Source organism: Amblyomma americanum, chromosome 1 (assembly GCF_052857255.1).
Source record: "Amblyomma americanum isolate KBUSLIRL-KWMA chromosome 1, ASM5285725v1, whole genome shotgun sequence".
Lineage (NCBI taxonomy): Eukaryota > Metazoa > Arthropoda > Arachnida > Ixodida > Ixodidae > Amblyomma > Amblyomma americanum.
This window is the reverse complement of record NC_135497.1, coordinates 135,676,788-135,703,486: the sequence shown is the minus strand read 5'-3', so window position 1 is coordinate 135,703,486 and position 26,699 is coordinate 135,676,788. Positions and strand designations below refer to the sequence as shown.

Sequence of the window (26,699 nt, the reverse complement as noted above, 5' to 3'; positions counted from 1 at the left end):
GTGATGCAACACGGCAATATGTTGTTGTTTTTTCGCGCACCCTTATCCAGTTAACCCTTGTCCTAAAGTGTATTTCGAGTGCAGAAACCTTCATTTGAGGAGAGTTGGATCTTTGAACATAGCTTGTTTGCCCAAGAGCGCAAAATATTTCTCTTGTTTATATTGAATTTTAACCGATAAGGAGCGTAACTAAGTGTAAACTTTAACCGCGTTTAATTTGTGTTTTTTTTTTACACCTCGAGCCGAACGAGGAACCATTTCAGGGGTATATTTCGCTGGCTAAAACTCCTGCGTTCACCCGCTGCCCACGGACATTAATTGTTGCCAGATGGGCTTGAGACGTAAGCGACGTTTGGGTCGAAAGGGGGTCACGCGGTCCAGGTGGGGCTGGCAGTCTGGCAGTTTTTTTTTTATTATTATTGGCACACTTGTTTGTTTGCTTCGGATTTTTGCTAGCATGGAATTTCTCCCGTTCCTCGCTTCCTTTTTTATTTCACGTATTTTACTTCCCTGTTACAAGATGATAGATGAAGATGTTCCTTGTTGCTGTGCCAATCTCTCAACTTTTTTTCTTCGATAAATGTCTCTTCCTTCATTGCCAATAAGGTCGCTTTCTCTCACGTGCACCAAAAAGGGACTTTGTATCAGTGGATGTTTGAGATTCTGCATCGGACAGAACCTCATGACTTCATATTGGCAGCTAATCATCGAAACTCTCTGAGATATTTCTCCAGTGCAACATACGCGTTTTGTTTTTGCTATTTTGCTCCGGTTGCGGGTTTAATGTTTTCTGTAAGCAGCACCGTTTTCAGAGATCATAGTCTGAGCACTTTTTGCATGCAACGTGACAACGTCCCCTTGACGCGTTCGTAGAGACCTGCACGCCCCGCAAGCGATGGAAGAATCCCCTTTTGGGTTCCTTACATCCGTTGGTACCTGATGGGTGAGACCGAGAGCACTGAGTGTGCGTATCCCAGGCAGCGAATCACGGGCGCATGTCCGCGCGCGAAGTGTTACGTGCGAGTGTCTTTGTCGCGGATTCTCAGCGTAAGAAGGAACGGAGCGGCCGGGAAGGGAGACACGGCTTCTGAATGAGCAACGGAATTGCGCGCCGGCACGGAACCACGTCGACGTGACGGCGCTGGCGCACCACGCCATTGTTAGTTAGGGAGGCAAGGAGTGCGCGATGCGAGTTTTCTTTTGATTCCAGTGTCTTCCGGTAGACTTAAGTGCTTAATAATCGCCTAAATGCGCCCGGGCCGAGTACGCACGAGGCTTCTTTGACGGTAGCAGAGGGACACGGCGGGCAGCCAGCCATCAGCCCGTGAATGAATTCCGTGCGAGCGACCAATTAAAGGCGGCTCCGCAGCGTAGAGAAAGGCCTCCCTCCCGAATTGAAAATGCGCGCCGAAAGGAAACTCCAGCGTCCGGCATGGCCCGTAATTGAAACAAGCAGCGGAGCTTGGGTTTCCGCGCCGGTTCCGGTGAATGATGATCGCTCCGGGTCGATGGCGCAGGTGTCCACGGCTTGCGGCCTGCGCGACGCACGCTGCCCAGGCTTCCGCGCCGCACGAGCGCCGTCTTGCATCGCGCCACAGCCAGGGCACTCGCTTCCGCTCCCGCTTCGCCTCTCCCTGCGGAGGCCGCTGACTGTCACGCGCGATTCCTCTTGCTCAGAGATTGTGCAGCCACGTCCTGTCGTCACGTGATCGGAACGAAGCGCGAGAGGCCGACGTCGAAAGGCCGATGTATGCCTCTTAGGCTGAAGAAGTGCGACCCCTGTCTAAGCCCGTGAATGAAGTAACGTATGCGACGACGCTACCGACGCTTCCAAGTTGAACTCCCAAAAGCGCCTAGTCTAAGCACAGCGTGTTGATTCCCTACTTTCCGACCAGACACAAAAAGGCCGGCGCTACGAATGAAGACACAATGCCGATTCGTGCATGCACGAGAGCGCAAATACGCCAAACCCATTTTCTTTTTTTGCCGCACAAAGAGCATGCCTCCCCTTTTACCGTGCGATTACATAGTTTGCACACGCGGTCAGTACTTATGCCGTGAGCTATGGCCAGAGCGGTGACTCACCTAGCTGAGCGGCCAGCTGTGCAATCTCGGCAGTCGCATTCTGGACAGCTCCGGCAAGGGCCTCCGCGTCAGCCTCGTGGAGCACGATTTCTATTTCGCCCACCGAGAGTCCCCAGTCGGTCTCGTCGATGTCGACGACGGCGTTCGTCGGCATCTTGAACGTTCTCCGGACAGTTTTTATCACCGCCAGTTCCCGCAGGGTCTCGTTCGCAACCAGGTCCCTGACCTGCGTGGCGCCCTTTTCGAGCCCCGCTTCTGGAAGCAGTGCCCTCAGGGTCTCCAGGATCCGAACGTCGCCCTGCTCCTCTCTGTAGGCGGTGGCCGCTCCACAGGAGGCGTCTTCCTTTCGGCGATACTTCAACTCCCACGCGTTCTTCTCGCTGCGTAGCCGAAGCCAATGGTCCCGTAGGCAGAGAGAGCAATCCTCCGTGTCGTAGTAAGTGTCGACGAAGGCTTTCTGCGACACGAGCTCGGCTCCGAGGGAGAGCAGACGCTGCTCGATGTCTGGCGGCACCTTGAACTTGCGTTCCACCTCTCGGCAGCATCTCGCAGGTTCCGCCCCTGCCATGCCTGAAACAGTGCAGCACACATGACGTGTCATTGTTCGCTTTCAGCGGCTAATGGGCGCTAGGTTTTATTTGCTTGCTTAAGAGCATACCTACCTTTTGCCGAGAAGGCATTACTTTAGTGGGCGCATTAGGACCATAGGCTACGATCCATGCTAAAGAGCAGGACGAGCATAAACCGCAAGCAGGAGTAAACCAAAATACAGACGAAAAATATACGTCGAATGATGGAGCGACCCATATATAAAGGCAAATACAAAACAAAAATCAATATAAACAATAGATGAATAGATAGATGCACGGAGTCCCTTGCTGAGTTTCACAAGTTTAATTCTATGTTGTTCTTCGATATCTTCCTATATATTCCTGAATCAGGCACAGTTAAGAGTTTTTTTTTTATAGTTGTTACCACCGATGCCTTGGAAACAAATAGGTTGGCCAAAAATGCAATGACAAAAATATCTTTTTGCCCAGCCTTCATACTAATTTGGTTTACCTGATCATATGAGACAATAATTCAACTTTCCCCGACCCTTCGAGCCGTTCCTACCTCGTCCTCTAAAGTTAACGCTGTGTGGATCATTCAAGTATAATATTTCTAGCAAAAAAACGTGTATGTTTACATTTTTATAACCGAAATGTTTTACAGGGTTTCAAAAGCAGAAAATATAGGTAGCAAGCACGGCTTTTCAAAAGCCAGTGTGAACGCAGCAAGAAATATGAAAGGAGAATAGATGTATTTACCTACGTGTTCATTTCTCTCAGTACGCACAGGGTAGGTCAAAAATACTCGGGCGCAAGATATGTTTTTAAAGCTCTGCAGTGAAGCATTTACGACACCTCCGGAGCTGAAATATTTGTAGAGGAGTCCCATCCTCACCTCTGAGGATTTTGGTGGCTTCATAGCGCCGTTGGATTTTGGTGGCTCATAGAGCAGACACTGTGCCCTGGATACTTTTGACGCACCCTGTAGACGTTGGCTACGAGAAGCAATGTATGGTCAAAATGACCCATTTGAAAACCACTCTGTTATAGAAATAGCTGGAAGATAGCTTCCTTTGAAAAAAAGGTTAGGCATACGGATATACGGGAGTACGCGTCTACAAAACGCGATGAGAGGGGTGTTGGTCCCTCGAGGATGGTATACGCTTCTCAACACTTCTCGCTCTCGATGTTCGTCCGTTTCTCTAGAGCTCAATTAAACGCAAGTGCCCCGACAGCCTCGCATCATGGCGGCGACATCAAATTTCGGAGGCGTCCAATATGTAGAATCGACCCTGTACGAGCGGAAAAGCAGTCATCTGTTATAACTTACGAAACGCCTTCATTCAAGGCAGCGCCAGACTCGCACGCTCGCGTCTTATACAATAAATGTGGGCCTCGTCCGCGAAAAACCGGATTACAAAGGAAGCATTTGAGAGAGCTAAATATCTGAAGACAGGAGAGCGCACACGTAAAACAGCGCGCATGGAAGCGCATCAAGAATAGGCAGCTTGTTAGATAATTTTTTCCTTAATTTTTTTTCTTTGTTGCAGCCCATTCCTCTCGCCTCTCCTGCACCCTCCTCTTCCCATCGAGATCTTTCCGTGGCGCCGTTAATCACGAAGTTTTCGCCTTTCTCCCTTCTGGTTTGCTCTTCTCTGGGCCGCTATTTAGCTCGAGTAGTGCTTTGGTTTTGAGATATTTTGACGCACTGAGTAGTAATGTGCTCGGGGGTTTGGTTTGCGCTCTTTGTTTTCCACCTCGGGCCGAGAAGAGCGGCAAAAAATTACAGATACAGATTTATTGCGGAGATGTGCTCGTGATCACAGAAAAAATAAATACTCTAAAGGTTGAACAGGCCGTATTATAAAAGACAAACTCATCCCCTTCGCTAATAAACGACGGCAAAGAAGAAGAAAACGAACGCACAGAGAGAGCAGCACGCTAAGGCGGGAGATGAGAGTCAAAAGAAACGCGCGGCAGAGAGGCACATTCATGCATGCATGAGTGTGCTGCGAATGCCGCGGTCTCGCAGGCGCATAAAAACTAAATGAGCCTGCGCAGAAACAATGCGAGCAACAAAGGGCGGCAGAAGCGCGGGAGCTGCCGTCGCGAGGTGCCGCGGGGATGCAAGCCCGCTCGCAGCCACGAGAGAATGAAAGAAGAAGAAAAAAAATAGGAAAGCCTGGTCAAAAGTGAAGCACGCAAAGAAGGAGCGAAGAGAGAGGGAGGGGGGCAAAAAAAAATATGAACGGAAGGAAGCGGCGGCGGTGGTGGCGAGCGCTCGGAAGTGCTTTCGATGAAGAAGCAAACAGAAATCTCATCATGAGAAAAACTGCCCGTGATTTATGAGGACAAGGGTGCTTAAATGTTTTAGAACGAGCCGTGCTTGCGTCATTTCGCGAAAGTCATTTGCTAGCTGCGTTGGCGACAGGACCGAGAGGACGCCGCGACAGGCGCCTCGGCTCAGCGCGGAGGCGGCCCTTCTGTGGGGCCGAGAGTGGTCGCGAACGCTGTGGTCGCATGCAGAGCCCTCGACGGAGGTCGAGTCAGATCACGGCCCTCCTTGGGCAAGGCGCGTGGTGGCGAGGCTGAGCGGGGCCGGGGACCGATCTCCTTCAACGGGCTTCTGCTCTGCAGGTGGAATCGTGCTCAAGCTGTGAGCATACCGGCCGTTTCGGCGATCACAATTATGGCACTCTTCTAGAAACTCCAAGAGCTTCCGCTTCTACTCTCCAAGTTGGCACCTTTTGCTCTTCAGCTGTCACCAGACACGCAATCGGTTTACCTCTTTTTCTGAACACTAGAAAACCTCGTAGTTTTCGGGAATGCGCCCATGGAGGCGCGTCCTCTTCGGAAACACCGACGGGCTCGAAGCACATGTGTCCAAAGAGGTAGCAATGCACTAAAGTGGCACCGATAAGAGTTTAGCGAAAATGCAACGTGTTTTGGAGGGTAAAATTGCAAGGATACTTCTTATATAAACGGATACATGTAGCATATACGGCTGCCACTTTCAGTCAAAGTAATGGCGTAACAAGGGAAGATAAGTTTGCGCAGCGTGCGCAGGCAGCTACGGCCAGCGCAAATGTAAACGACGACATAAACCTCGGTCAGCTATTACCTATAGCGCGTCAAAAGTAAGCAGCAGCAAACATTGCACTCTAAATTTTAGAAAAATTGCTTCTTCTTGGCAACGTCGCTGCGTACACCCGCCTAACAGTTTTCGATATCTGTCCTCTAGCCCCATCTGGTGTCGCTCAGTGATGGCCTCTGCGCAACTTTACAGAAGCCAATCTGTTGCCCTCGTGCACAGTAACAGCCGCGTCGTTGATGGCCGGATTGGTAAGTATACATTCAGGAAAGGGTTGGGCTGCACCGGCCGCTCGCCTACGTTTAAACGCTGTTTTGTAAAAAAAAAAAAGTGTTAAAGTGAATTCCTTTTACTCGGCGTTTGCATGGGGCTATAAACAGCATCCGCGGCCAGTGACTGCAATACGAGATTCAAGGCATGCACAGCAGTAATTTATTTCTAGTCCGAAGTTCAGAATACCTCCTTTATTATTCCCCTCTGTATTAACGCGATAGCGTTAAAGACCCAGTTCAACAGAAAATCGGGTGTCGGCGTTGTCGACTACCGCGTCGTGAGCGAAAAATCATGGGCATGACTCTGGCAGGTGGTGGCCAGGAGGCAGGTGGGCCACTTAGGCCACGTGTCCTTGCGGCATCATCACAACCTGCCCACCGGATAGGGAGAAAACTGCCCACCATGGCAGGTGGCAGTTAAATTAATGATTGGTCGCTCGGGAAGAGCAGCCTGGACCGCAAAAGGCGGGATCACCTGCAGGGCAGTGGCGCGTCGCTTAACCACTGCACCACTGCGCCAGGAGGAGTATGAGGACTCCCAGTGATCTATTAATATAACGTAGAGAATGACCTTCTGCATATATGGGAATTAACCCATTACGCTATCGCGTGATACCCTTAAGACGGAGCTTAAATGTCCATGCATAGTTTTTTTAGAACACTAGCTAGCTCTCTAGCTTAAGGTTACCAGCCTATGCGCAGTTGCAGCTGTCAACGTTGAACCAAGCATTCTGTGGGCACTATAACAGCGCCGTGGGAGAAACGAGGAAGAAGTGCTGTGGTGGACGGCTCCGGATAATTTTCGACCAATTAGGGTTTTTTAACGTGCACTAACGTCGCACAGCACACGGCGCCTTTTCACGTTTCGCCTCCATCAAAAAGCAGGCGCCGCAGCAGGGACTCACCTATAGCGTTGCGTGCGGGCGGAGTTCAGGACGTGACGAGAGACGCCCGCCTCATCACAGCGCGGCGCGGTAATGAGTGGCCAATGCTCGCTGGTAGAGCGAAGGACCTGCTCTACTGTAACCTGCAGCGTGTGGAACTGGCGGGAGCCAGGCAAGAGCTATTAATCGCAGCCGAGAACGTTGGCCATCCTCAGGGCAAACGAATCAGTGTCGGACACTGCATTACCCGCGCGTACTTTCGAAAGCGACCGCTAGGAGGCTTTCAGTCCTGTCCATATACAGGCGGTGCTCGGGGCATCTAAATGAATGCAATATAAGCTTTTGAACGTTTTTGTTAGGAAAGTAGTTATCGTGATGGTATCAAGTAGCCCTGTGCAATCTATGAAAGTCACTGATCGGTTCTTATGGGATAGAAAACCTTTCATTATACAAGTATAGTACGGTGAAGCACAGTGCATTTTTTCCAGTTTAGTTTCACTTTGTTGGACAGTTGTGTTGTTAGCTTGCTACAAGTAAACACAATTTTACAGCTCAGTGAATCCGTAAGACCTGTCTAGCGGAATTCGTTAGCAGGCCCGTAGGGAAAGAACCGTGAAACGATCATTTTCACAGAACTGTTCCACACGGTATAAAGAGTACACTATTGCCTAAATTCTGCTAATTCATGTAGTAAAAAGTGATAACTTTGAAAAGGTTTGAGAGGCTTTACGACATTAAAAAATAGCCTGCATGCTACTGAGTAATGTTTCGAAAATAGAGCGTGTCAAGTCTTGGGGGCATTCGAATGGATTCACGCGAAGTTACCTCATTCAGGGTGTTCTTTTTTTAAGGAGGCCATGCTGAGCTCTCCACATATTTTTGTTGTACGCTCTATTTCTCTCCCCATTTGGCAAAGAGCGGAGACAGCGCGTTTTACGTTAGTGTAAAGTGAACTCATTAAACGCCGATTTTATCGAAAGCTGCCGCATCACCGCTTCTCTGAGGCCACAGCGTTGACCTGCCATATCTGCCATTATGTGCAAGCACATCCGTCAAATGAAGTAACCCAATAGCCGTGACACAGCACACCAGGAAGGGGCACCTCGGCAACAACGCTGGGGTCCCACAACAGCCCGCGGTCGGCGTAGCGCCCATCGTAAATAACTGCGCGTACACACACAACAGCGCCGTCGGGTTCTGGCAAACAACGATCTATTATGGGCGTTGTCAGCACCTCTTACGTGCTGAAGCGTCGCACTAAAAACCCTCGTTGTACTTATGACAATTGAAATGTTCGCATTGTTCAAACCGTGTTGTTGTTGATTCGCTGACGGAGCCCTGTAAGCACGCAAACGAAGGAGCGCTATTTATATTTCACAGGCAAATAACGGGAGGGCAAAAGGGAGAACATAGGCCCATCAGCAACCCCTTTCTGTTTGTGAAACAGGCGTGAGCTGTTCTTCTCGCTTGTCACTCGGGATTACGTATTGATATAGAAAAAAAAAGGGGGGGGGGGCAGCAGGGGAACGCAATATAATACGGGTATTTGACTTTCTCTTTATTTCCTCCCATTGCGTGATCAATTATACAAAGCAAGGGTACAACTGTATACGGATAGAAACGTTGCCGCTTGTTGTCGAAGGGGTTGCGCTGCTGGAGGGAGCCTGGGGTTGCTCCGTACCGTTCTTATTAAAAAATGCACGCCACAGAAACAAAACTGCGCACCCGGCTCACCCCTTTTCACGGCCACGTTGTTGGCGGCGCAGGGGAAGCAGCTCCCCTCCTGCCCTCAACCTAGCCCCGGTTGCCGGAAGGGAGGCTGCCTGCCTGCGCAACCCTTCCTTGCCACCGCCGCGCGTGCGTCTGTCTCGCTGGCGAAGGAGCCTTGTTTGCCCGTTAGCGTGGTGTGTAATCGGCCCGGTATAGCGCCCTGCCCTGACCGAAAGGCAGTGGCGAATCGCTTGATTTAGATGATGATTGCGGCCGCGGCGAGGACATCAACCCGCCGAGCACCCCGAATGGCTTACCGGATCCCGAATGCGGATGGAGCCGCGCGCACGGAAGCTTGTTGCCCTCTTTCTGTTTACTGGTGTTCGTTCTCTCTCTCTCTTCTTTCTTTTTTTCTTTCTTGCCCACTCTTCCGCTCACCCCGCCTCGGAGGTGTCGATGCGCGCGTCTGTGCGTGTTAACGCCTGGTATAGACACGACAGGGGCATGAAGGGTACTTTCGGCGGCCCCGTCTGTTGTGGTTTTGGTAGTTGCGGCTCCACGCTTCGAGCGTGAAGATTAATCCCGGCTGACTGAGGAGCGAGGGCAATATAAAAGGGTTCCGGCGCGGCTTTTGAGCCGCGCCTTTCGGCTTTTGTGTACGGTTTACGCTTTGCTGATTACGCGGACTTATTTGTGCCCCATTTAGAGGCAAAACTTCTTAATCGAGTTTGATTGCAGAAGGAAGCCTGTCAGCTCGTCGGACCTGAGCTGTTGAGACTCCCTCTTTTTGTCTCCATTCTTTTCTTTTTCTTTTCTTTTTTGCGGCCGGGGAAATTGAGGGCTGTGACGGCTTTTGGTGTGGGAACTTTCTGCATGCTTTTGGCCTCAGTGCGTTGATGATTTTTGAAAGGGTTTGTTTGCTTGTTGTGCGAAAATGTGGAGCTGCTCCCCTTTGCACTGCCCATAACGTTTTCGAATGAGTCGTGTCGCGTGCAGACTGTAGTGCAGTAATATTTTGGCCTCAGACTTCAGGCTTCCGTGAACGCCTAACATTTCTACCTTAAACGCACTCGATAAATATTTATATTCTAGTCAGTCTTTGAAAAGGCACTTAAATAGTTCGATTGTTGCACATGTGAGATTGTTTATCGGCTTACAGTTTCAGCTGCCTGCTGTATCATGGAATGCACTCAAGCATCTAGACGGTGAAAGGCTAAACTGAGTGTTCTCCTTTCATTGAGGCGAATCACACGATATCGCTCTCTTTGTTCAGTGTTTATTTTTACGGAATAAGATGATAGGGAAAATTCTCGATACCAACTTCCCTAACCATCGTTGCTAAGTATGCTGCTTGTGCTATAGGCACTAGTGCCGTCTGATGGCTGGTGCTTGACAGTGCAATGTTTTGCTTATTTTGACCGGCGTTGCTTAAGATGGCGCGAGCAATAATAATAATAAAAAAAACGGTTGCAACATCACTGAAGACTGGGGGAGGCGTAGCTAAGAGAAAAGCGACATATAACCTAAACACCACGGGAAAGTCCTGTCGTTCCAAAGCCAATGCGGCGCCTTCGTCAGAAGAGACTCTCCCTATTTTAACCGTACTATTTACTCCAACAAAACTGCACGGTGACGACGCGTAGTGGAACCATAATATTCACAAGACCATGGACTGATACTTAAAGGTGACCGTCAAAATTAGAGAAACTGCAACCAACCTATTCATTCAAGCATATTCCTCTCCTGGGAAACTCGCACAGTTTTGATATTTTCAACCTTCGCGTATACGTATAGCGCCAGAATATTCTAGCTGCTCTGAAATTGAAAAAAATAAATAATTAATGAAAGGCAAACTTCAGCGCTTTAACGATGGTGGAAGTGAACCTCCAGGTTAGCGACCTAGTGTCTCGAATAATCAGGACTCTGATGTAGAATAAAGCTTTTCGGCCACTCGTTTGCGGCAGGCAGGAGATTCGTTTACAATATTGTTACTTAAAAGTTTGGTTTGGTTTGGTTTGGTTTATGGGTTCATTTTGGGTGGAAAAAACAGCGCGAAAGGGACGGAAGACAAAGAAGAAGGAAACCACACGGACGAGCGCTGACTCACAACTATTTTTTATTCAGAAAAAAACAGACATTTATATTTAAAAAGTCACATGACCTGACGTCACTCGCGCACATGCCCAGAAATACAACAGTCTAAGACTATATCATGAGTCAAGATTAAAACCCTTACAACGCGATTTCAGAACTCTGTGATTAACCGAAAAAGGCATAAAGGCATGTTCCGCATAAAGGCATGTTAAAAGCGGTACGCAAGTACATAGATGAAGAAAATGACGAAGCTAGGTTTGTGAGTCGGTGCGGCATTTCGGTGTCTGCTTTTCTTGAGATTTTGGCTTTCTATTTGCAATCAACATACGTGGGATGGCGAGGAGATGTATATGTTCAAAGAAAGGGCATATGCATAGGTTCGAAGGTTGCTCCAGCCCTAAGCAGCATTTATCTTTCCCGGGTAGACAAGGAAATAAAAAACAAAATTGGGGGTCTTGCAATGCATATTTCAAGATTTGTTGATGATTTTTTAGTTTTAGTAGACAGGGACAGTTTCAATACAAGAGTGAATGACATTCTAAAGGTTTTTCAAGAATGTGGTAAAGGACTGTCCTTCACTTTCGAGTTACCGTCAGAAATGCACTGCAGTTTTTAAGTTTGAAGTTGTTTTTTAGGGAAGAGCACATCTGCTGGATGCATTCACCCCGATCCCAAAAACCGGTGTTAAGTTTTACCTCGGGGCACTCAAAGCAAGTAAAGAATGGAATTGCAATGACTACCTTACGTTCAAGCCTCACAAATTCATGCCATCACTGCATAGCCGACAGTCTGATGTTACAAGTAAGTAGATTAGAAACCGCAGGGTTTCCACAGGGGGTGATTTCAGCAACTTGCGAGAAGCTGGTGAGGGTAGTGCGAAAAGATTTCTTGAATACAAAATTGGACAAATCAGGAAAAAAAAATTTGCTGTTATTCCGTATATGCACCAAACGGCTCATAATCTAAAAAAGGTGGCGGGCAGATTTGACGTGAATGTCGTGTTTTCTGCGCCACACAAGTTGGGGGGGCTTTGTCGCATGATAGGGAACCGCCATGACAATATATCAAGAATTAGCCCATTTCGTTGTTTGGTTTCCCATAGATCAAGGTGTGTAAAGTGCGCATGTTCAGTTGTGTATGAACTTCCTCTTTCATGTAAAAAAGTATATATAGGACAGACCGGCCGATGTATAAATATTCGACTTAGAGAGCATCTTCGTTCACTATCAGATTCAAACTATTCGCATCTAAGAGAGCACTGCGAAGCATGCAAGATTGAAAATAAGAAAGTATGCAGACCTCTAGTCGCGCGCACACGTATTTTATTCCGCCATAGAGATAAGGACGACAAGGGAGCTCATTGAGGCATATCACATTCGGAAAAGACGGGATGAATGCACCAGTCAGCCTTCCTTATTGATGGTCGATAAAGAGGTCGCTTTTCTTGACAACACGTGATTTGTGTTTTGTTTTTTTAGTACCTTGGTTTTTTTAGTACCTTTGTTTTTTTCTGGCTGTCTCGTGTTTTTTCGGTTAATCAGAGTTCTGAAATCGCGTTGTAAGGGTTTTAATCTTGACTCATGATATAGTCTTAGACTGTTGTATTTCTGGGCATGTGCGCGAGTGACGTCAGGTCATGTGACTTTTTAAATATAAATGTCTGTTTTTTTCTGAATAAAAAATAGTTGTGAGTCAGCGCTCGTCCGTGTGGTTTCCTTCTTCTTTGTCTTCCGTCCCTTTCGCGCTGTTTTTTCCACCCAAAACGAACGCATACCAACTCGCCCAACTTTCCATTCTACTATTGGTTTATGGGGGCTTAACGTCCCAAAGCGACTCAGGCTATGAGGGACACCGTAGTGATGGGCTCCGGAAATTTCGACCACCTGGGGTTCTTTAACGTGCACTGACATCGCACAGTACACGGGCCTCTAGAATTTTGCCTCCATCGAAATTCGGCCGCCGCGGCCGGGATCGAACCCGCGTCTTTCGGGTCAGCAGCCGAACGCCATAACCACTGAGCCACCCTGGCAGCGTTTTACTTAAAAGTGAAGTAGAGTTATCGTTATGCATACTCAGCTGCCGCATGCAAGCATTCAAGCCTTTCTTCTGGGAGGAATCAAGTCGGCTTTGAGCTGATAGCTGTAATTAAGCGTCAATCAATCCACCAGAGCTTGAAAAGGCTAGCCCGAAAAAAAACACATTGTAGAGGGAGGCTCGTGACGCACTTACGCCTGAAGCCCTTTTTCTGTTTTTCCCCTTTACATGCATGCAATAGATGGCGTTTTCGAGCGGCAGTGGTCAGTCCCTTTCTCTCCAAGCTTGTACAACGACCAAGAAGCATTCAGACGAAAGTAAGCTGCTTATTTACTACGATACTCAGTCCGCAAGGCCAGCTAAAAAGACTGTATACTTTGCAGACGCTCTAGCAACGCTGACACTTAACGCAGCATGGCAAGTGTCCGCCAATATAACGCACCCATCTTTAGAATGGTTGAAGGTGCAAACAAGACGTTCACTGCCACGGATATGTGCGCAGAAACATTGGCCGTAGCTGCTGCTCTTTAGCACACACGAACAATGCCACACGACGCAGGTGTTCCATCTGTATACTAATTTTCACGGACCCACAAGAAGCTTGTTGAAATATTATCAACAAAAAGTTCAAATGCCCAGGCGGGGCAAATATTCAGCGCTCACAAAACATCCAACATGAGAAGGCATCTGAATTCCAGGTCACGTGGCAGTTAATGGTAGTGAAAGGGCAGAACAGCTGTGGAGTGGCAATACAAACCGGGCACCAGGCATTACTAGCGAACGCGGGTTTAGTAAACCAGAAAAGCAGCAGACTGCCACCAAAAGGATCTGCGTTTCGGCTTTTCCCCACAGGACCCTCACCAGGAAGCGCTGCTCTCGTTTTTGCCAAGCACAAGCAGGAACAACAAGCACTACGCTCGGGCAGCACTTCCTAATAGTAATACTCCTAGCATCACTCCCTTCCCCTTCTTTCGTGCTACTGCTGTGATGAGCCACCCACCACTTCTCACATACTGAGGAACCTGCTTGGCCACACTTCTACGATCCGCTAAGAATGAACCGTCGATATCTTTCCTCAAGTCTGGACCGCTGGGGTTGATTCACGCAACTGGCGGAGCGGGTCAACGCACCCACACCGCGCACATTGAGAAGGCACGAGAAACGCACGAAGCCTAATCTTCATTGTAATAAGACTTCGGCCCACAGTGGTTCTGCTTTCTGCTTTGGCTGGGCAATGCAGTTATGCATTATTATTATAGCAGGGAGATGTCAAAACAGGAAGCCAATAAGGTGCACGCGGACTTAAAAGAAAAGCAAAAGAAACATGAACCGCTGCTTTCTGAGAAGCCATTGCCGGCAAATGAACTGTAAACGCTATTTGGGTGGCAGGAGTGGGGCTTCTGGAAATGCGGGAAATGAATAAGGGAAAACGACACGACAACTACAGTCACTCAAGCCGTGCGCCCCGAGCACTCTGACCGCACTCCTCAGTATGAATCTCTCTCTCATTTTTTTTTCTGCCTCATTTTAAGCCCGCCTTATTGTTTTCCAAAGAGTGATTACACGCTTTTCAATAACGTGTGCCTGCCAGTCTTAGCTTCCAACTGAGATGTAAAACCAGGATAAAAGGCACAACGTCGTCTCCCCCAAATGCTCTTTGCCATCTCCACAGCTATTCAGTTCATGTTTATGCTTAGCAAGGTAGGCAGAAATAAAGCAATTGACACATTGGGAGGCATATGTTAGTGAGAAGAAAAAGAAACAAAGGGGTGGTATTAGGGCGATGGTATCATATATGAGTGCTTCACCAACGAAGACCTTTCTCAGAAATTCGTATAAGCCCTGTGCATACAAATGTATATGCGTATAAATTTTGGGAGCCTGAATTCATTCGCCCAATAGCAGCGCTTTTACATACATTCGACATCTCTTCGCGCTTGCCTCTTATGCTCCCGGTTTTCAGCAGATAGGCTCCCCCATTTTTTTTTTTTCCTTTCCGTGCAGCTAGCGCTGCGCTCATTCATTTTCGTGTAACCCCTTGTGCAGACACAAAAATAGCTCGGTGCAAGCAAAGCCTTATATAAGTACGTGCGCATGTTATGGATCCTGCACTCAGTTCATCATTATACTGATTATATACGAAGAACAGTGTGAATCAGAGGATCAAGAGCAACGGGGTAACACCGGGGGAGGGGGGCCCCCGCCCGGGAGGCCGACTTTGGCGACTGCCGGCGAGGGTGAACAGGGGAGGGGAGCTTCTGGTTTCTAGCTGAAACGCAGGCCGCCCGAAACAAGAACATAACCGGAGGGGAGACAGAAAGAAAAACCAGCTGATGGGCGTCGCCATGGGCCGTCTTCGTGTTTGAAGAGCAAACTTCGGTTGCGCTCAGATCTGCGGAGCCGATTCCGGGAAAACGCGTGTTTCGCCCAGTCATATCTTCGTCTTTCTCGGCGACTTTCGGGCCGACTTTTTTACCTTTTTTTTTTCGTGCGCAGGATTTCCACAACATGGGGCAAAAGGGACTACCAGATTTGTGGAGCTTCAGCCGTTCTTGGTGATAAATAGGACGAAAAAAAAAAGAAATCCAGCGGACACAGACGAGGAGAGAAAGAGTGTTATAGAAATGCTGATCTACAAGCGGTCGATCATGCACGGCCAGCGCTCTTTCTCTCTCTCTTTTTTTTTTCCAGACCATTGTACCTTTGTCTCTCAGGCTTTCTGCACCCTTTGCTTCGGCAGTGACGCCTTCACAGCCTTCCGCAGGGTGGGAATGAAATCTTCATAATAATAGTAATCATAATCGTAATCACCGGCCTCGTTCCGAGCCGGGCCCGGCCGCTTCGGGCCGCCTGGCGGGCGGCGGGGGAGAACTTCAAATGAGCGGAGGGTCGGAATGAAAAATGGCGAAGACATTTTTCAAACTACCCGCGCGCTCTGGCGGCTGCTAACTACACAGACTGTTCCTGTCCCGCGTTCGGCGTGGCGAGCTCTATGAGAGCTGGTCTCGTCTCTCGCAGTCATAAATCCATAAGGGACGCGTGATCGACTGGCGAGGACCTCGGGTGGCTCTCGAAATTGAAGGGTGCTGTTGTGCAGTGCCGGGGGGTCCTCTCGAAAGGCGGAGGGCGCTACATTGTTTCACACACCCCTTTATTTGAACCCCCCCCCCCCCCTCCTCTTGGCGACACTTCTTTTTCTGCTTTACATCAGAGCGCTCTGAAGAAGCGGACCGCGGTGATATATGCGAGACTTGTGTGCCGAGCCGGGTGTCCCGCCTTGTCCGTGTGCTGGGCCGCGTGCGGCAGCTCCGCTAATCGGATTTGCACTCCGGGCGCTCCTGCACTGGGATCAGGTTGAAGAGGAAGCGCTGCTGACGGGGGCCGTGCATGCGACGATCGGCTGCGCCTGGACGGGCATCGCGCCCGCCTGGCGTTCGTACGCGAGTACCGATTGCCCGCCTAACGGCTCCCAGGATCGCGCTTTCGATGCGGGAGACTTGGTCGCGCTCTTCTCTGGCACTTAATCACCCGTGCGAGCCTACGAGGGTGCCTCTCGGACCCTCTGTGAGAGTATCGTGTTCTGGAGCGAAAATTTTCTCGGGCGTATACATGTTGAACCGGCCCCTTGGGCGAAGGTCTTGGACAGAGAAGGCAAAGGAAAGCGGTTTGACGCATTGTACGTGCTTTGTCATTCAGCTTTCATCCGCTTACTCGTTAATTCGCCTGAACGTGTTTAAAAGCATTTAAGCACTTCGAGCGTGAATATTTGTGCGCAATGAACAACTTCGTTGTTCCTGGCAGCCACGGGGTCTTGTGGTATTGGTGTGCTAAGAATCCCATTAAGGCCGTTATTCTACGCCTCAGACTTTTTGTGGGCTTATGTCAGAGATGCGATTCAGGCTGCTCAGTTGCAAAGAATGAACGAAGGAAGAAAATTGCATAGAACAAAACGTGAGCTTAACAGTCATGTATAGGCTATACAATATTAAGAACCAGTGTAGGTTTAATAAACATCTGCAAAGGAACAGATGCTGGAAAGTTCGCCGGTCACTCTTTTTCATTCTCTTGATTCTCTTAGTTTGATTGGTCACTATACTATTTTTTATTTCATTTATGCTGCGTGCGTGAGACAGTGCTGAGTCACCCCGGCTTTAAGCAATGAGAATGAACTTTCTAAACGTTAGATATCTTGTCACGTTCAATTTTCCTCAACCCCATGTGCTTTTCGTGAATAAGTTAAGGAGAGTTAGTGACCTGAACGATGCTTGCACAAATAACTACGAGAGCAGAAGGCTGTCGCAGCCCTAGCGAGCCACGCAGCCACTCTCGCAACCTTGAAACTGCTCATCGTAAACATGTGACGTCAACGACTCGACAGCTCGTTCTGAAAGCAAGCACATTTACAACTTTACATGCCACACCCACTAGCCTACTGGCCTAAAATAAAGTTTCTCTCTCTCTCTCTCTCTCTCTCAAATAAAGCTTTGCTTTCTTCCACTTTAACCTGCCCTCCGTTGGTGTCACTTGCACATTCTGGTTGCCGGACAATTTTTTCAATACATGACCAAGTAATAGTTTGGTGCGTGCCACTTGGTTCATAGTGGGGCAACAGAACACGACGGCAACGGGGACGAGAACTCAGAAGGGCGCATAAAACCACTGGTGCAGGTGTTGTGGTTTCATGTTCATTTCTGCGTCCACGCAACTTGTCGCGTTGTGTTCTCTTCTTTTATAACGCATCTCCCGAGTCCAAAGCAAAGCGACCACAGTCAATCTTCATGCCGACCCTGCAGTGACTGCAGATGCATTGTAATGACGTTTCCGAATATGAAGTTCGCTGACCACATGCAGTAGATATGACATTACAGTTAAGAACGCTGACTGGTTGGTGATTTTTTTTTTATGAGCTAAGCAAGCGGTGTGGGCTACGATGCTCACGCGCCGCATTGGAAGGCACCGGGTTAATTTCGACCACCTCATGTTGTTTGACATGCACCGAAATCTCATTAGACGGGGCGTTTATGCATTTCGCCCGCATCAAAATGCCACGGTTTTTACGGCCGGGATTCAATCCCGCGACTTCTTTCACAGAAGCCCAACGCCATAGCCACAATGGTCCATATACCCTGATCAGTATCCCTCGTAGAGCTATTGCTATGAAGCAATGTTCTCCAGGATGCCGTTGACTTCGCGCTGTTGACTAGTGCGTGCCCATCGCTGATGAAACACGTAATTGACCATTCGCAAGCGTAAACCTCTTTCGAAGTCAGGTTTGCCTGCAGCTTTGCAGAATTAAATTGAAATCGGGAATATAAACTACAATGTTTTTTTTTCTTTGAAGCGCAACGCTCACACGCCAGCACATTTTTGCAGCGCAGGTACCTGCCCGCTTTGCAGTTCGTACAATGCCGAATGTTACTGCGACACATTTTCGGAAATCATTGACATGCAAAACAACCTGACGGTGCGAAAAAAGTAAAACTAAAGCCGTGAACATGAAGCATGCAGGATGCGCGCGCTCCATGCTTTACGAAATCACTCGTTTCTGCGCTTCATTAATCGACCTGACTCGCACGACGTTTCGTGCATTAGTTACAGTTCTCGTCCACCTCGTTTCCTGTGAATGTCTTCGAGAAGGTCAGTGCCGGTGGTGATACGTTTCCATCTTTATTGTACAGGCTGGAGGGAAGTACATTAAGGACACCCCAGAAAGTAATAATGTCGACTAGTGACGATAAAAGCTACACAAAAGGGCATAAACTAATCGCAAATAATATTGATAAAACGCTGCTGCCAAAAAAGGGACACGAGGAGAGGCTCAAGAATATAACAGTAGTTGAAGGGATTTTTCTTTATTACAGCATATAAAATCTAAATCTTTTTTCTTACAACTCTCTCACACCCTTAATTGCAGTTTTGCGTGCTCAAGCGCGCGTCCTTAACAGAAGCACGTTCTTAGTCAAATCATGGCACTGTACTTATCCGTCGTTTAAAAGGACAATCAGGAGAACTCTGTCTTATTTTTGTTCTTAGTGAAAATCGACTCTGTTGCTCTTTCTTGCTATATTGATGTTTTTCATGTGGCAAAAGTAATTACTGAGAAAATTGCTTTTTAGTATTTTCCTGTCACTAGATTGCAACTCGTGACGTCCACACCGAAATGGACTCCGTGACCACCGCTTTATAGTGGAGGGCAGTGTAGCCTGTGTCGGCGCACGGCAGTTTACTTGCGAAAACTGCCGATGATGGCGACACCTGTACTTAATTTTCTGGCTTTTTCCAGCTTATGTAAGCTCCGATTTCAGTGAAAATTGCGCCTTTTAGAGCGAGAGCTCTACCCCTCTGGCTATAAGTTCCAATTTCGATGCGGATGAAACAGTGACCTTGAATGTCTCACAAGGTCAAACCGAACTTACTGCGTGGTGGTATGGCCCAATCTATGGTAGTATGAACACATGATCATATGGCTATTACCATTGTGTACCTGACCTTGAACGTTGACCTTGACCTTGTTATTTGATCTGAGAAAGCGGCATCGCGTCGACAATGAGCTTCAATGCCTCACAAGGTCAAACCGAACTTACTTGCGTGGTGGTATGGCCCAAGCTATGGCAGCATGACCACGTGATCATATGACTGTGACCAATAGGGGAACTGACTTTGACATCTGATTTGCGACAATGGAGACAATGCTTAACAGTGCTTAACAGCCACGTTGAACCCTTGCAATTTTTTTTTTTTATGATTAGGTAACATGTCAATAAACGCCGACTTCAGTTTGTCCGCAGTGGCCCTTTAACGCTCTTTTATTTTTTTGTTCGCTTGCACGTTTTCTGAGGTTATATCATTTTTGTTTGACTTAAAAATTTTAAAATGGCGGGACATTTACACAACACCGGTGGCGGCGATGTTTCACGGAAATGACCTGTTTCCTGCGTCGGTTCGCACAGCGGCGGTGATCAAGGCATGGAATATGTCCCCGAGTTTGAGGTTGACATACTTGCTGAGTCCGAAATGGACTCCGGCTGCCGCCAAAGGGGCGACGACGACGACGACGCGTTCGTGCGTGGCTACCTTGCTTGTTTGCGCAAGCCAGGAGCAACGTCTGGGCATCTGATATTTTGTTACGGTTTTCTAAATATTTCTGAACCTAAAATAAACATTTCTGAACCTGCGGTCTCCTAACTGCTGCATGCACTGAGGGAAAGTTTCTCTAAAATCAGCTTTTTCTTTTGGTTATTTTTTAAGTTAACAGCAATCAGGAACTAATCAATCAATATATTTTCAGAATCAGAGCGGCTCGAGGAAAAATATGAGCAAACAAAAGATTGATAAATTCTGTAGGTTTTTTTTTCGAAAAAAAAACCAAAAACCTTGGGGTTATAGAGGGTTGAAGCTCACAGGCCCTGCACGAACTACTCCAAGTTACCCACATGTTGTGTGTCGAAGTATTTCTACAGCATGTGCTGGTCGAAAATGAAACCACACTGCGCAGAGCAACTGGCAACCAAAGCACTCCTAACGTGACAAACAAAAGTAGATATGCACCTAGCATCGTGCGTGCCACGCGCCAACTTGCTCGTGATGTCCATATTAAATGTGAACTAATACCATGCTCCCGAACCCGCGAAAACACGCGAGTGCATTTCCTTGCTTAATGAACGCGTTTTATTATTCCAAAAAAGTGTGGCTAGCTTTCCGGTAGAGAAATACTCCAAGTGCATGCTCAGCTATTCAGCTGTTTTGAGACGGTGACTCGTGTCGTTTCATATTCATATGTTTACGTCGTCTCAGGGCTACACAGGCAGTAGTTCTTTTTCCAGAGCGGTCGCCTGTTGGCGAGGGCGACACTAACTGCGGCGTCTGAAGCTCTCGAGTGCGCGGTTGCCTCTGCGCTCTCGCGCCAGCTCCTTCTTTCCCAGGCTGCCACCGTAAAGCTCCGCTCCACACGGTTACGGGGCCACCTCAACGCTAACGACAATATATAGGGCACGGGTCGTACGCCGCACGTTCCCTGCGAGAAGCATTCGGCCATTAAACCCAACCTTGTCGTGTGTGTCCCCTTCTATTCCCTGTTCGATCGCACATCCTCTTCATTATGTTTCGAGTCGTTAGCCGTCACCTCGGGCGCGCATATTAATGGTCCGCCCAGCGGGTCGTGCCCAGCGCGCGCCGCGCGCGGGCGTCAGCAGTTTACGGCACCCCAGGCGCGGCGCGCTGCAGCAGCTGGGCCTGGCGTTGCCTTTGACCTCGGCTCGCATCTGCTTCTCGGACCCTGTTTAAAAGCGCCCCGGGAGAGTGTCAAGGCTGGCGCGGAGCTCTCCGGCTCCATAATGGCACCGGGCTCGCTCCCACTCGGTGGCTCGAATGCGACTCCGCTCACCGGAGGGAGCCGGATTTACGGTCCTTCCCGGGCGCCCTGCAAGAAGCGGACCTCGCACTGGGCGTGGCTCGACATACAGCGCTGGGGGAACGACTTCAAAACTGAAGGGCTAAAGGCGCCGACCGACTCACCGCGTCACGTAGGCGAGCGCTACGCGCTGTTATTGCTTGCGAAATTAAAAAAAAAAGAGCAAGGTCCATGGCAATTCCAGGCGTCTATTCAGAAAAAAAAAACAGTGTTTGTCACGGGGTTTTATAACCAAAATGTCGTCCTTTAGGCTCCAGAGACCAAACGGCGTATTGTTATTGCCCACTTCACCTTTCCCCTTTGGTCCATGAGAGCAGAAGCGTAATGAAAAGCACGACCAAGCCCGGCGCAGTGCCGACCGATACAGGGCGTTTCAGGGAAGATTTTAATTTATCTATAAAAAAATAGGTTTTTAAAGTAAAAATATGACTTTTTAGCCTAGTGTTTCCAGAGTTGGCGGGAACCAGAAAACCGGTGAATCGTCTTAAGTAGCAAGCTGGTTAACTAATTTTTAATAATTAACTTTCTAACTATTAGAGTTAAGCGTCTAGTTGCAATTAGAGATTTGTAGCCGGTCGTTAGTAATATCCGTATTAGTTGTTAGAATTTCGAAAACGCGATTAGCCTTGGCGCTGTATCTCGACAAAATTTGGCTTTTTTTCGGCTAGTTACGTGCACTGGAAAGGTTGCTTTGCCTGCATGCTTTTCGAAAGCGCATGTAGTTTGCCTCGATGTAGCCAGATTTTGTCGAGCCACAGCGCCGAGGATAATCGCTTTTTCGAATTTTAAAAACTTATATAGCTATTACTAACGACAGCTACAAATCTCTAATTGCAACCAGTTGCCTAGCTATGATAGTTAAAAAGATAATTATCAGAAATTATTTAACCACCCTACTACCTAAGACATTTACCGGCTTTCCGACGTCCGCCAACACTGGTAATACTGTGCTGCAAAACCAATATTTTTATCCCGAAAAGTTCATTTTTGAAAATTGCCTAAAGTCTTCCCTGAAACACCCTAAATGCCGTTTGCTGAGCTTATAAGCTGAAAAGGACCCTAACCTCATAGCTCTTGGAGTAAGCCTTTACTCGTCAGTTTCAACAAACCTGCCACCAAACACAGCTCTTGATAGTCTATGGCTGCCACGTCAACGATTCTTCATTTTGTGCTTCTCATCCAGTGGTCGTTATTGAAGTGGCCAGTTATTCACATTGTGATCTCTCTGTCCTGGTGCATCCAAACTGAATTGTAAAGCTCTTCTAAGTTGCTTTTTTTTTGCTTGCGTGGCCCAAACATATTACTCGGAGACTGAAAAAAAAAACTGTAGTCCGCGTTTATGCACTTCGAAAAAATTGCCGCAATTTATGGCTGCCCCAGCGCAGAAAAGCTGCGGCAGAAACAAAGTAAACACTTTCCGGGGCAGCAGAGCACCTTTTTTCTTGGGAGCCGCGCGGCAAAAAAGAAAAAAAAAAGACAGGACGTAGAGGATGCCGGACGCAGAAAGGCAAGCGGTTGGAAGGCGGCGCCGGGCAAAGGCGTTCGTCATGGAGCAAGCAGCAGAGCAGCCGTGGAGGTTCCGACTGGCCGCGGGCACGCGAGGAAGAAAGGGACATTGTGTTCCTTATTAATAAAGAATAAGGACCCGAAGGCGCGACCAGACAGGCGAGTAACGAACTGGAAGTAAGCGTCCAGTTTGAATTATTAATTGGGTCCGGGGCAACAACGGCGTTTTGCATACATTTTCCGCTCCCCCGGGTGCGGCTCGCGCCGGCCTTGGACGGAATTAATTCACCGTGGCGCGACTGATTGGTGACGAGCTGTGGGGCCGGCCTAGCGCTGCTCGCGGCCGCCACGTTGGCCTCCGCCTCTGACAGCTGCGGTGACGGCCGCCGCCTAATTGCGATCGAAAGAAGCGCGCCGCGTGGGTGTCCGCACCCCCCGCGGTGCACGCCAAGAACTGGCTGGCGCTGGCCGCGCACCTCTGACGCCTCGGATGCAAATTGCCGCCCGAGACCCGACTGTCGCTGCGCTTTGCCGAGCTCTTCTTGCCGCGGAATACGTAGATCACAGCGTACTGTGCGAGGGATTAGTCGGGGGACACCCTGTGCGAGAGTCACTGTAAAAGATAGGCAATGCTTTGCTGCGAGAAGCTCAGGCCGCAGCTTTTGGTTTTTTTTTTTTGTTTCGTTTTTAACGCGACAGCGTCAAGGGCTCCGTGTCGCAGAAACGCCGGTGTCGTCGGCGGCGTTGGCCGTGAGCGAAAAATCGTCCTCCTCCTCCTCGCAATGTGCGCCACTGCCCCAACAGATAGCGCGCGACGGCAGCGCCTCCCGCTCGTGTCGTTCGGGCGCAGTGGGGCCGTGCGGGCACGCAGTAATCACGCGGTGAGCGGCGAACAACGCAGCGCACATCCAAAGCGCGTTCACCACGAAGCTTGCGGCTTGCTGCCCGTTCGTTCGGCGCGGAAGCTATGCTGGCGTTCGTGGCATCGGGTTTGTCGAGAACGATGTGCCGACGAACTACGACTGCAACTTGAGTCCCGCGTGTTTCGGCAAGGTTCATGGCAGCGCTTCTACGTGTTTGCCGCTCCGCGCGCCCGTTTCACTGTACGTAGCAGAGCGATTTGTCTAACGGGCAAGACGTCGCGCCGAACGGGCGATGGCGTTCCGTGGACTCCCTGGCAGTGCTGCAACACGCTGTCGCGTTCCACTCTTATAGGCGAAGATTAAGCGTCCTCCAATTTTTTGTACAACGTATGACGGATAAAAAGGGACAGATTGCTGGGCAAGCTATAGCGTTATTCGGAAAAAAATAATAGTAGATAGAGGGATGGAGAGCAGCGATACTGTTAGTTTTATTGGTGTTTAACGTCCCAAAGAGACTCAGGCTGTGAGAGACGCCGTAGTGGTGGGCTCCAGAGAATTTTGACTACCTGAGGCTCTTTAACGTGCACTGACATCGCACAGTACACGGGCCTCTAGCATTTCGCCTCCACCTAAATGCGACGGCCGCGGCCGGGAACAAACCCGCGCCTCTCGGGACAGCAGCCGAGCACTGAGACACCGCGGCGGCACGCAGTGGTACAGCGTGTTAGCCACTCTGGGCAGGGGTTCTGGATGTTTCATGCTGGCGAAAAATATCGCTAAAATGCTCGTGTTCTTTAAGTTTGTGTTAATTTTCGCAGTGACAACTGAATATGATGCTTAGTGTTTCTTGTCATCACTATACATAGAGATTTCGAGGAACACTTAGTATGCAACCCATCATTAAGCAAGTTCATTCTGTGTGACCATCAGTATAGGGACATACGCAGCAGAAGGCACCCATGAAAGCCTTCCAAAGTGGCTAATGAATCAAGTCTGATGAAGCAGTTTACTTCACGTTTGTCTTACTGAAACCAACCATACTGAGATTCAGATTGATGGTCAGAGTTGTGTGTAGCATCGCATAAAGGGTTGAAGGAACTAAGTCTACCCCGCAGAGCTGTGTTAACTCTTTTTCGTGAGGTGTCTTAGGCATCAAGCTGCGCGCAGTCCATATTTGTAGCGTGCAAAAGAAAATTTCCAAATTTAAGAAATGAAAGCTGTCGCGAACTCTTTTCTCACATAGATGCGAATGCCCACACTTATATGTGGCAGCATTTGAGGGAAAGTGTCGGCACCTGAATTAAGCCAGCGTAACGTACGAGGCGACGACAAACCAATACCCTCACGTCGTCAGGATGACAACGGGCAAATCTGGGGCTGTCTTGTGCTTGAGACCTATTTAACCCGCGAAAAGCTTGACTGCAGCTGTAGAGCGTCAGCCAAACCAATTGCTCTTTTCCCTCCATCTCTATAATGGCGTCAGTGTTTCCGTTTTTGGAAACGACGCAGATAAATCTAATCTTGAAGGCGATGTTATGGGCGGACGTGGCTGGCACTTGTCTCGCGTGAACGAGGAAGACTGACTATAACCAAATGCACCAACGTCACAAGCATCGCGAGCGTGCGTGGCAGGAAAATTCTTTTATGCCCATTAACAAAGGTTCCCCGGGCTGTGCGAGCCCGCCTGCCCAGGGTTATGCCCGTCACAGTGCAATTACCGTAACATTATAATAATGGCATTAAAGAAAGCTCCAACGAAAGGTGAAAGAGGAAGTCTTCATCCGGAAACAATTAAAACCTTCATTTTCTCTTAATAAAGTAATTATAGCTGGCCTATCTGGGCCTCTCCGTTTCTCTTTATCACCTTTTTCACGCTTCTTGCGAGCCTTCCCTGCGACGAAGGGTTCCAGCTCGCTATCTCGCGCCTCCTTTTCTTGTCACTCTCGTTTTAGCGTACGTGTCTTGTCTGCGACGCTGTCCTTCCAACCCCTCTTAATTTTTTTCTTGCTTTTCCTCTGGAGCGCTTGCTTCTTTTCAGACTGCTGTGTTGTTTTTGCTCGTTATAATTCCCTTTCAGCCTCCCTTCTCGTTGGTCTCCCCCCCCCCCCCCCCCATTCCCCTACGCTACCCTTCTATTTTCTTTCCAAGGAACGACGCGCAGCTGTAGAGGAGCGGTCGCCTCCTCTGTTTCTCAAAGCAGCCAGGGCGGCGATGGAGGGGGGGGGGGGGGGGGGGGGGGGGTGGGTGCGCAGCCAGGCGGCGGCGGCCGTGCGCGGCCTGAAAGGCTGCTGCTGCCACGCTGAGAGGCAGCGGGGGAATATTTCGAGGTGTGCCAACTGTCATCCTCGTTAGCGGTTAATTCTTGATTCCCTTCCGCGCGCCGCGGCGCCCCCCCTCTTTCGCGCGTCGGCTCTCCCTTTCGGCCGGCCGCCCGACGTGAGCGCGCCTTCCGCGTTCGGTCTCGCGGCTCCTTCGTTAGTCAGCGCGGGACCGTCACTCGGATCCGTCCCTTTCATGGAAGGATGACGCGCCAAAGTGAAATTAAAGCTGAAATTAAGAAGCGTCTCGAGACCGCTTACACCTGCGCCGACGCCTCTCCGGCGCCTCTGTGAAGTCGGCCTGCAGAGAGGGGAAGGGCGCTCGCCTTCGCTGCCCCACCGGGACGCGCCGCGAGTCGGTTAATTGGCAAAATTTCGGGAATAACACGTTGACACCTATCGGGGTGTAAGACGCCGGGCCGGTTCTGCGTTTAATTAAAAGGGGACTAGGCAGCTCCGGCACAGTGTCCGCCTGTAGGGGGCGGCAGATTCTCGCAGCCCTACGCGCCCTTTCCAACGTCCTACCTCTCTATGTGGCGCGTACCCTCTTATTTATTCGAGTTCTTTCAGCTGCGCGTCTCCGTCGAGAAAAAATGACGAATGCATTGAGCGGGCGCTTGTTTTCAGCCGACGGCCCTCTGTGGAAGCGACACCGGGGGCCCTCAACGTAGTTTTCGCGCGATATCACGTCGAACTGAGGGTGGAAACCGAGGGCTGGCTTGCACATGTAAATTCCTACTGCAGGCAGAACGTCGAATACCCGAGGCGATGGTCTAGTGATGTGGCCTCAGCCGAAAGGCTAGCTAGCCGCTAAGAGCTTTGAGTTTCTAACTTGAGCATATTTCTTGCCCTCACTGCACACCAAAGGAACACTTAAAGAC

The 26,699-nt window shown here is 49.3% G+C and overlaps 1 protein-coding gene across 6 annotated transcripts in view; it reads right to left on the bottom strand.

Annotated features, from left to right (window-relative positions):
- LOC144113715 (thiamine-triphosphatase-like) overlaps positions 1-26,699 on the bottom strand; it is a 470,258-nt gene that overhangs the window by 54,718 nt on the left and 388,841 nt on the right. For 5 of the 6 annotated variants that reach the window (XM_077646989.1, XM_077646987.1, XM_077646988.1 and 2 more), the window contains one exon: positions 2,086-2,655. In XM_077646989.1, the coding sequence (XP_077503115.1) occupies positions 2,086-2,653 (568 nt within the window). In that variant the 5' untranslated portion in view covers positions 2,654-2,655. Of the gene's footprint in view, positions 1-2,085; positions 2,656-6,904; positions 7,042-26,699 lie in introns of all 6 variants that reach the window. The other variant, XM_077646990.1, reaches the window with a different exon arrangement.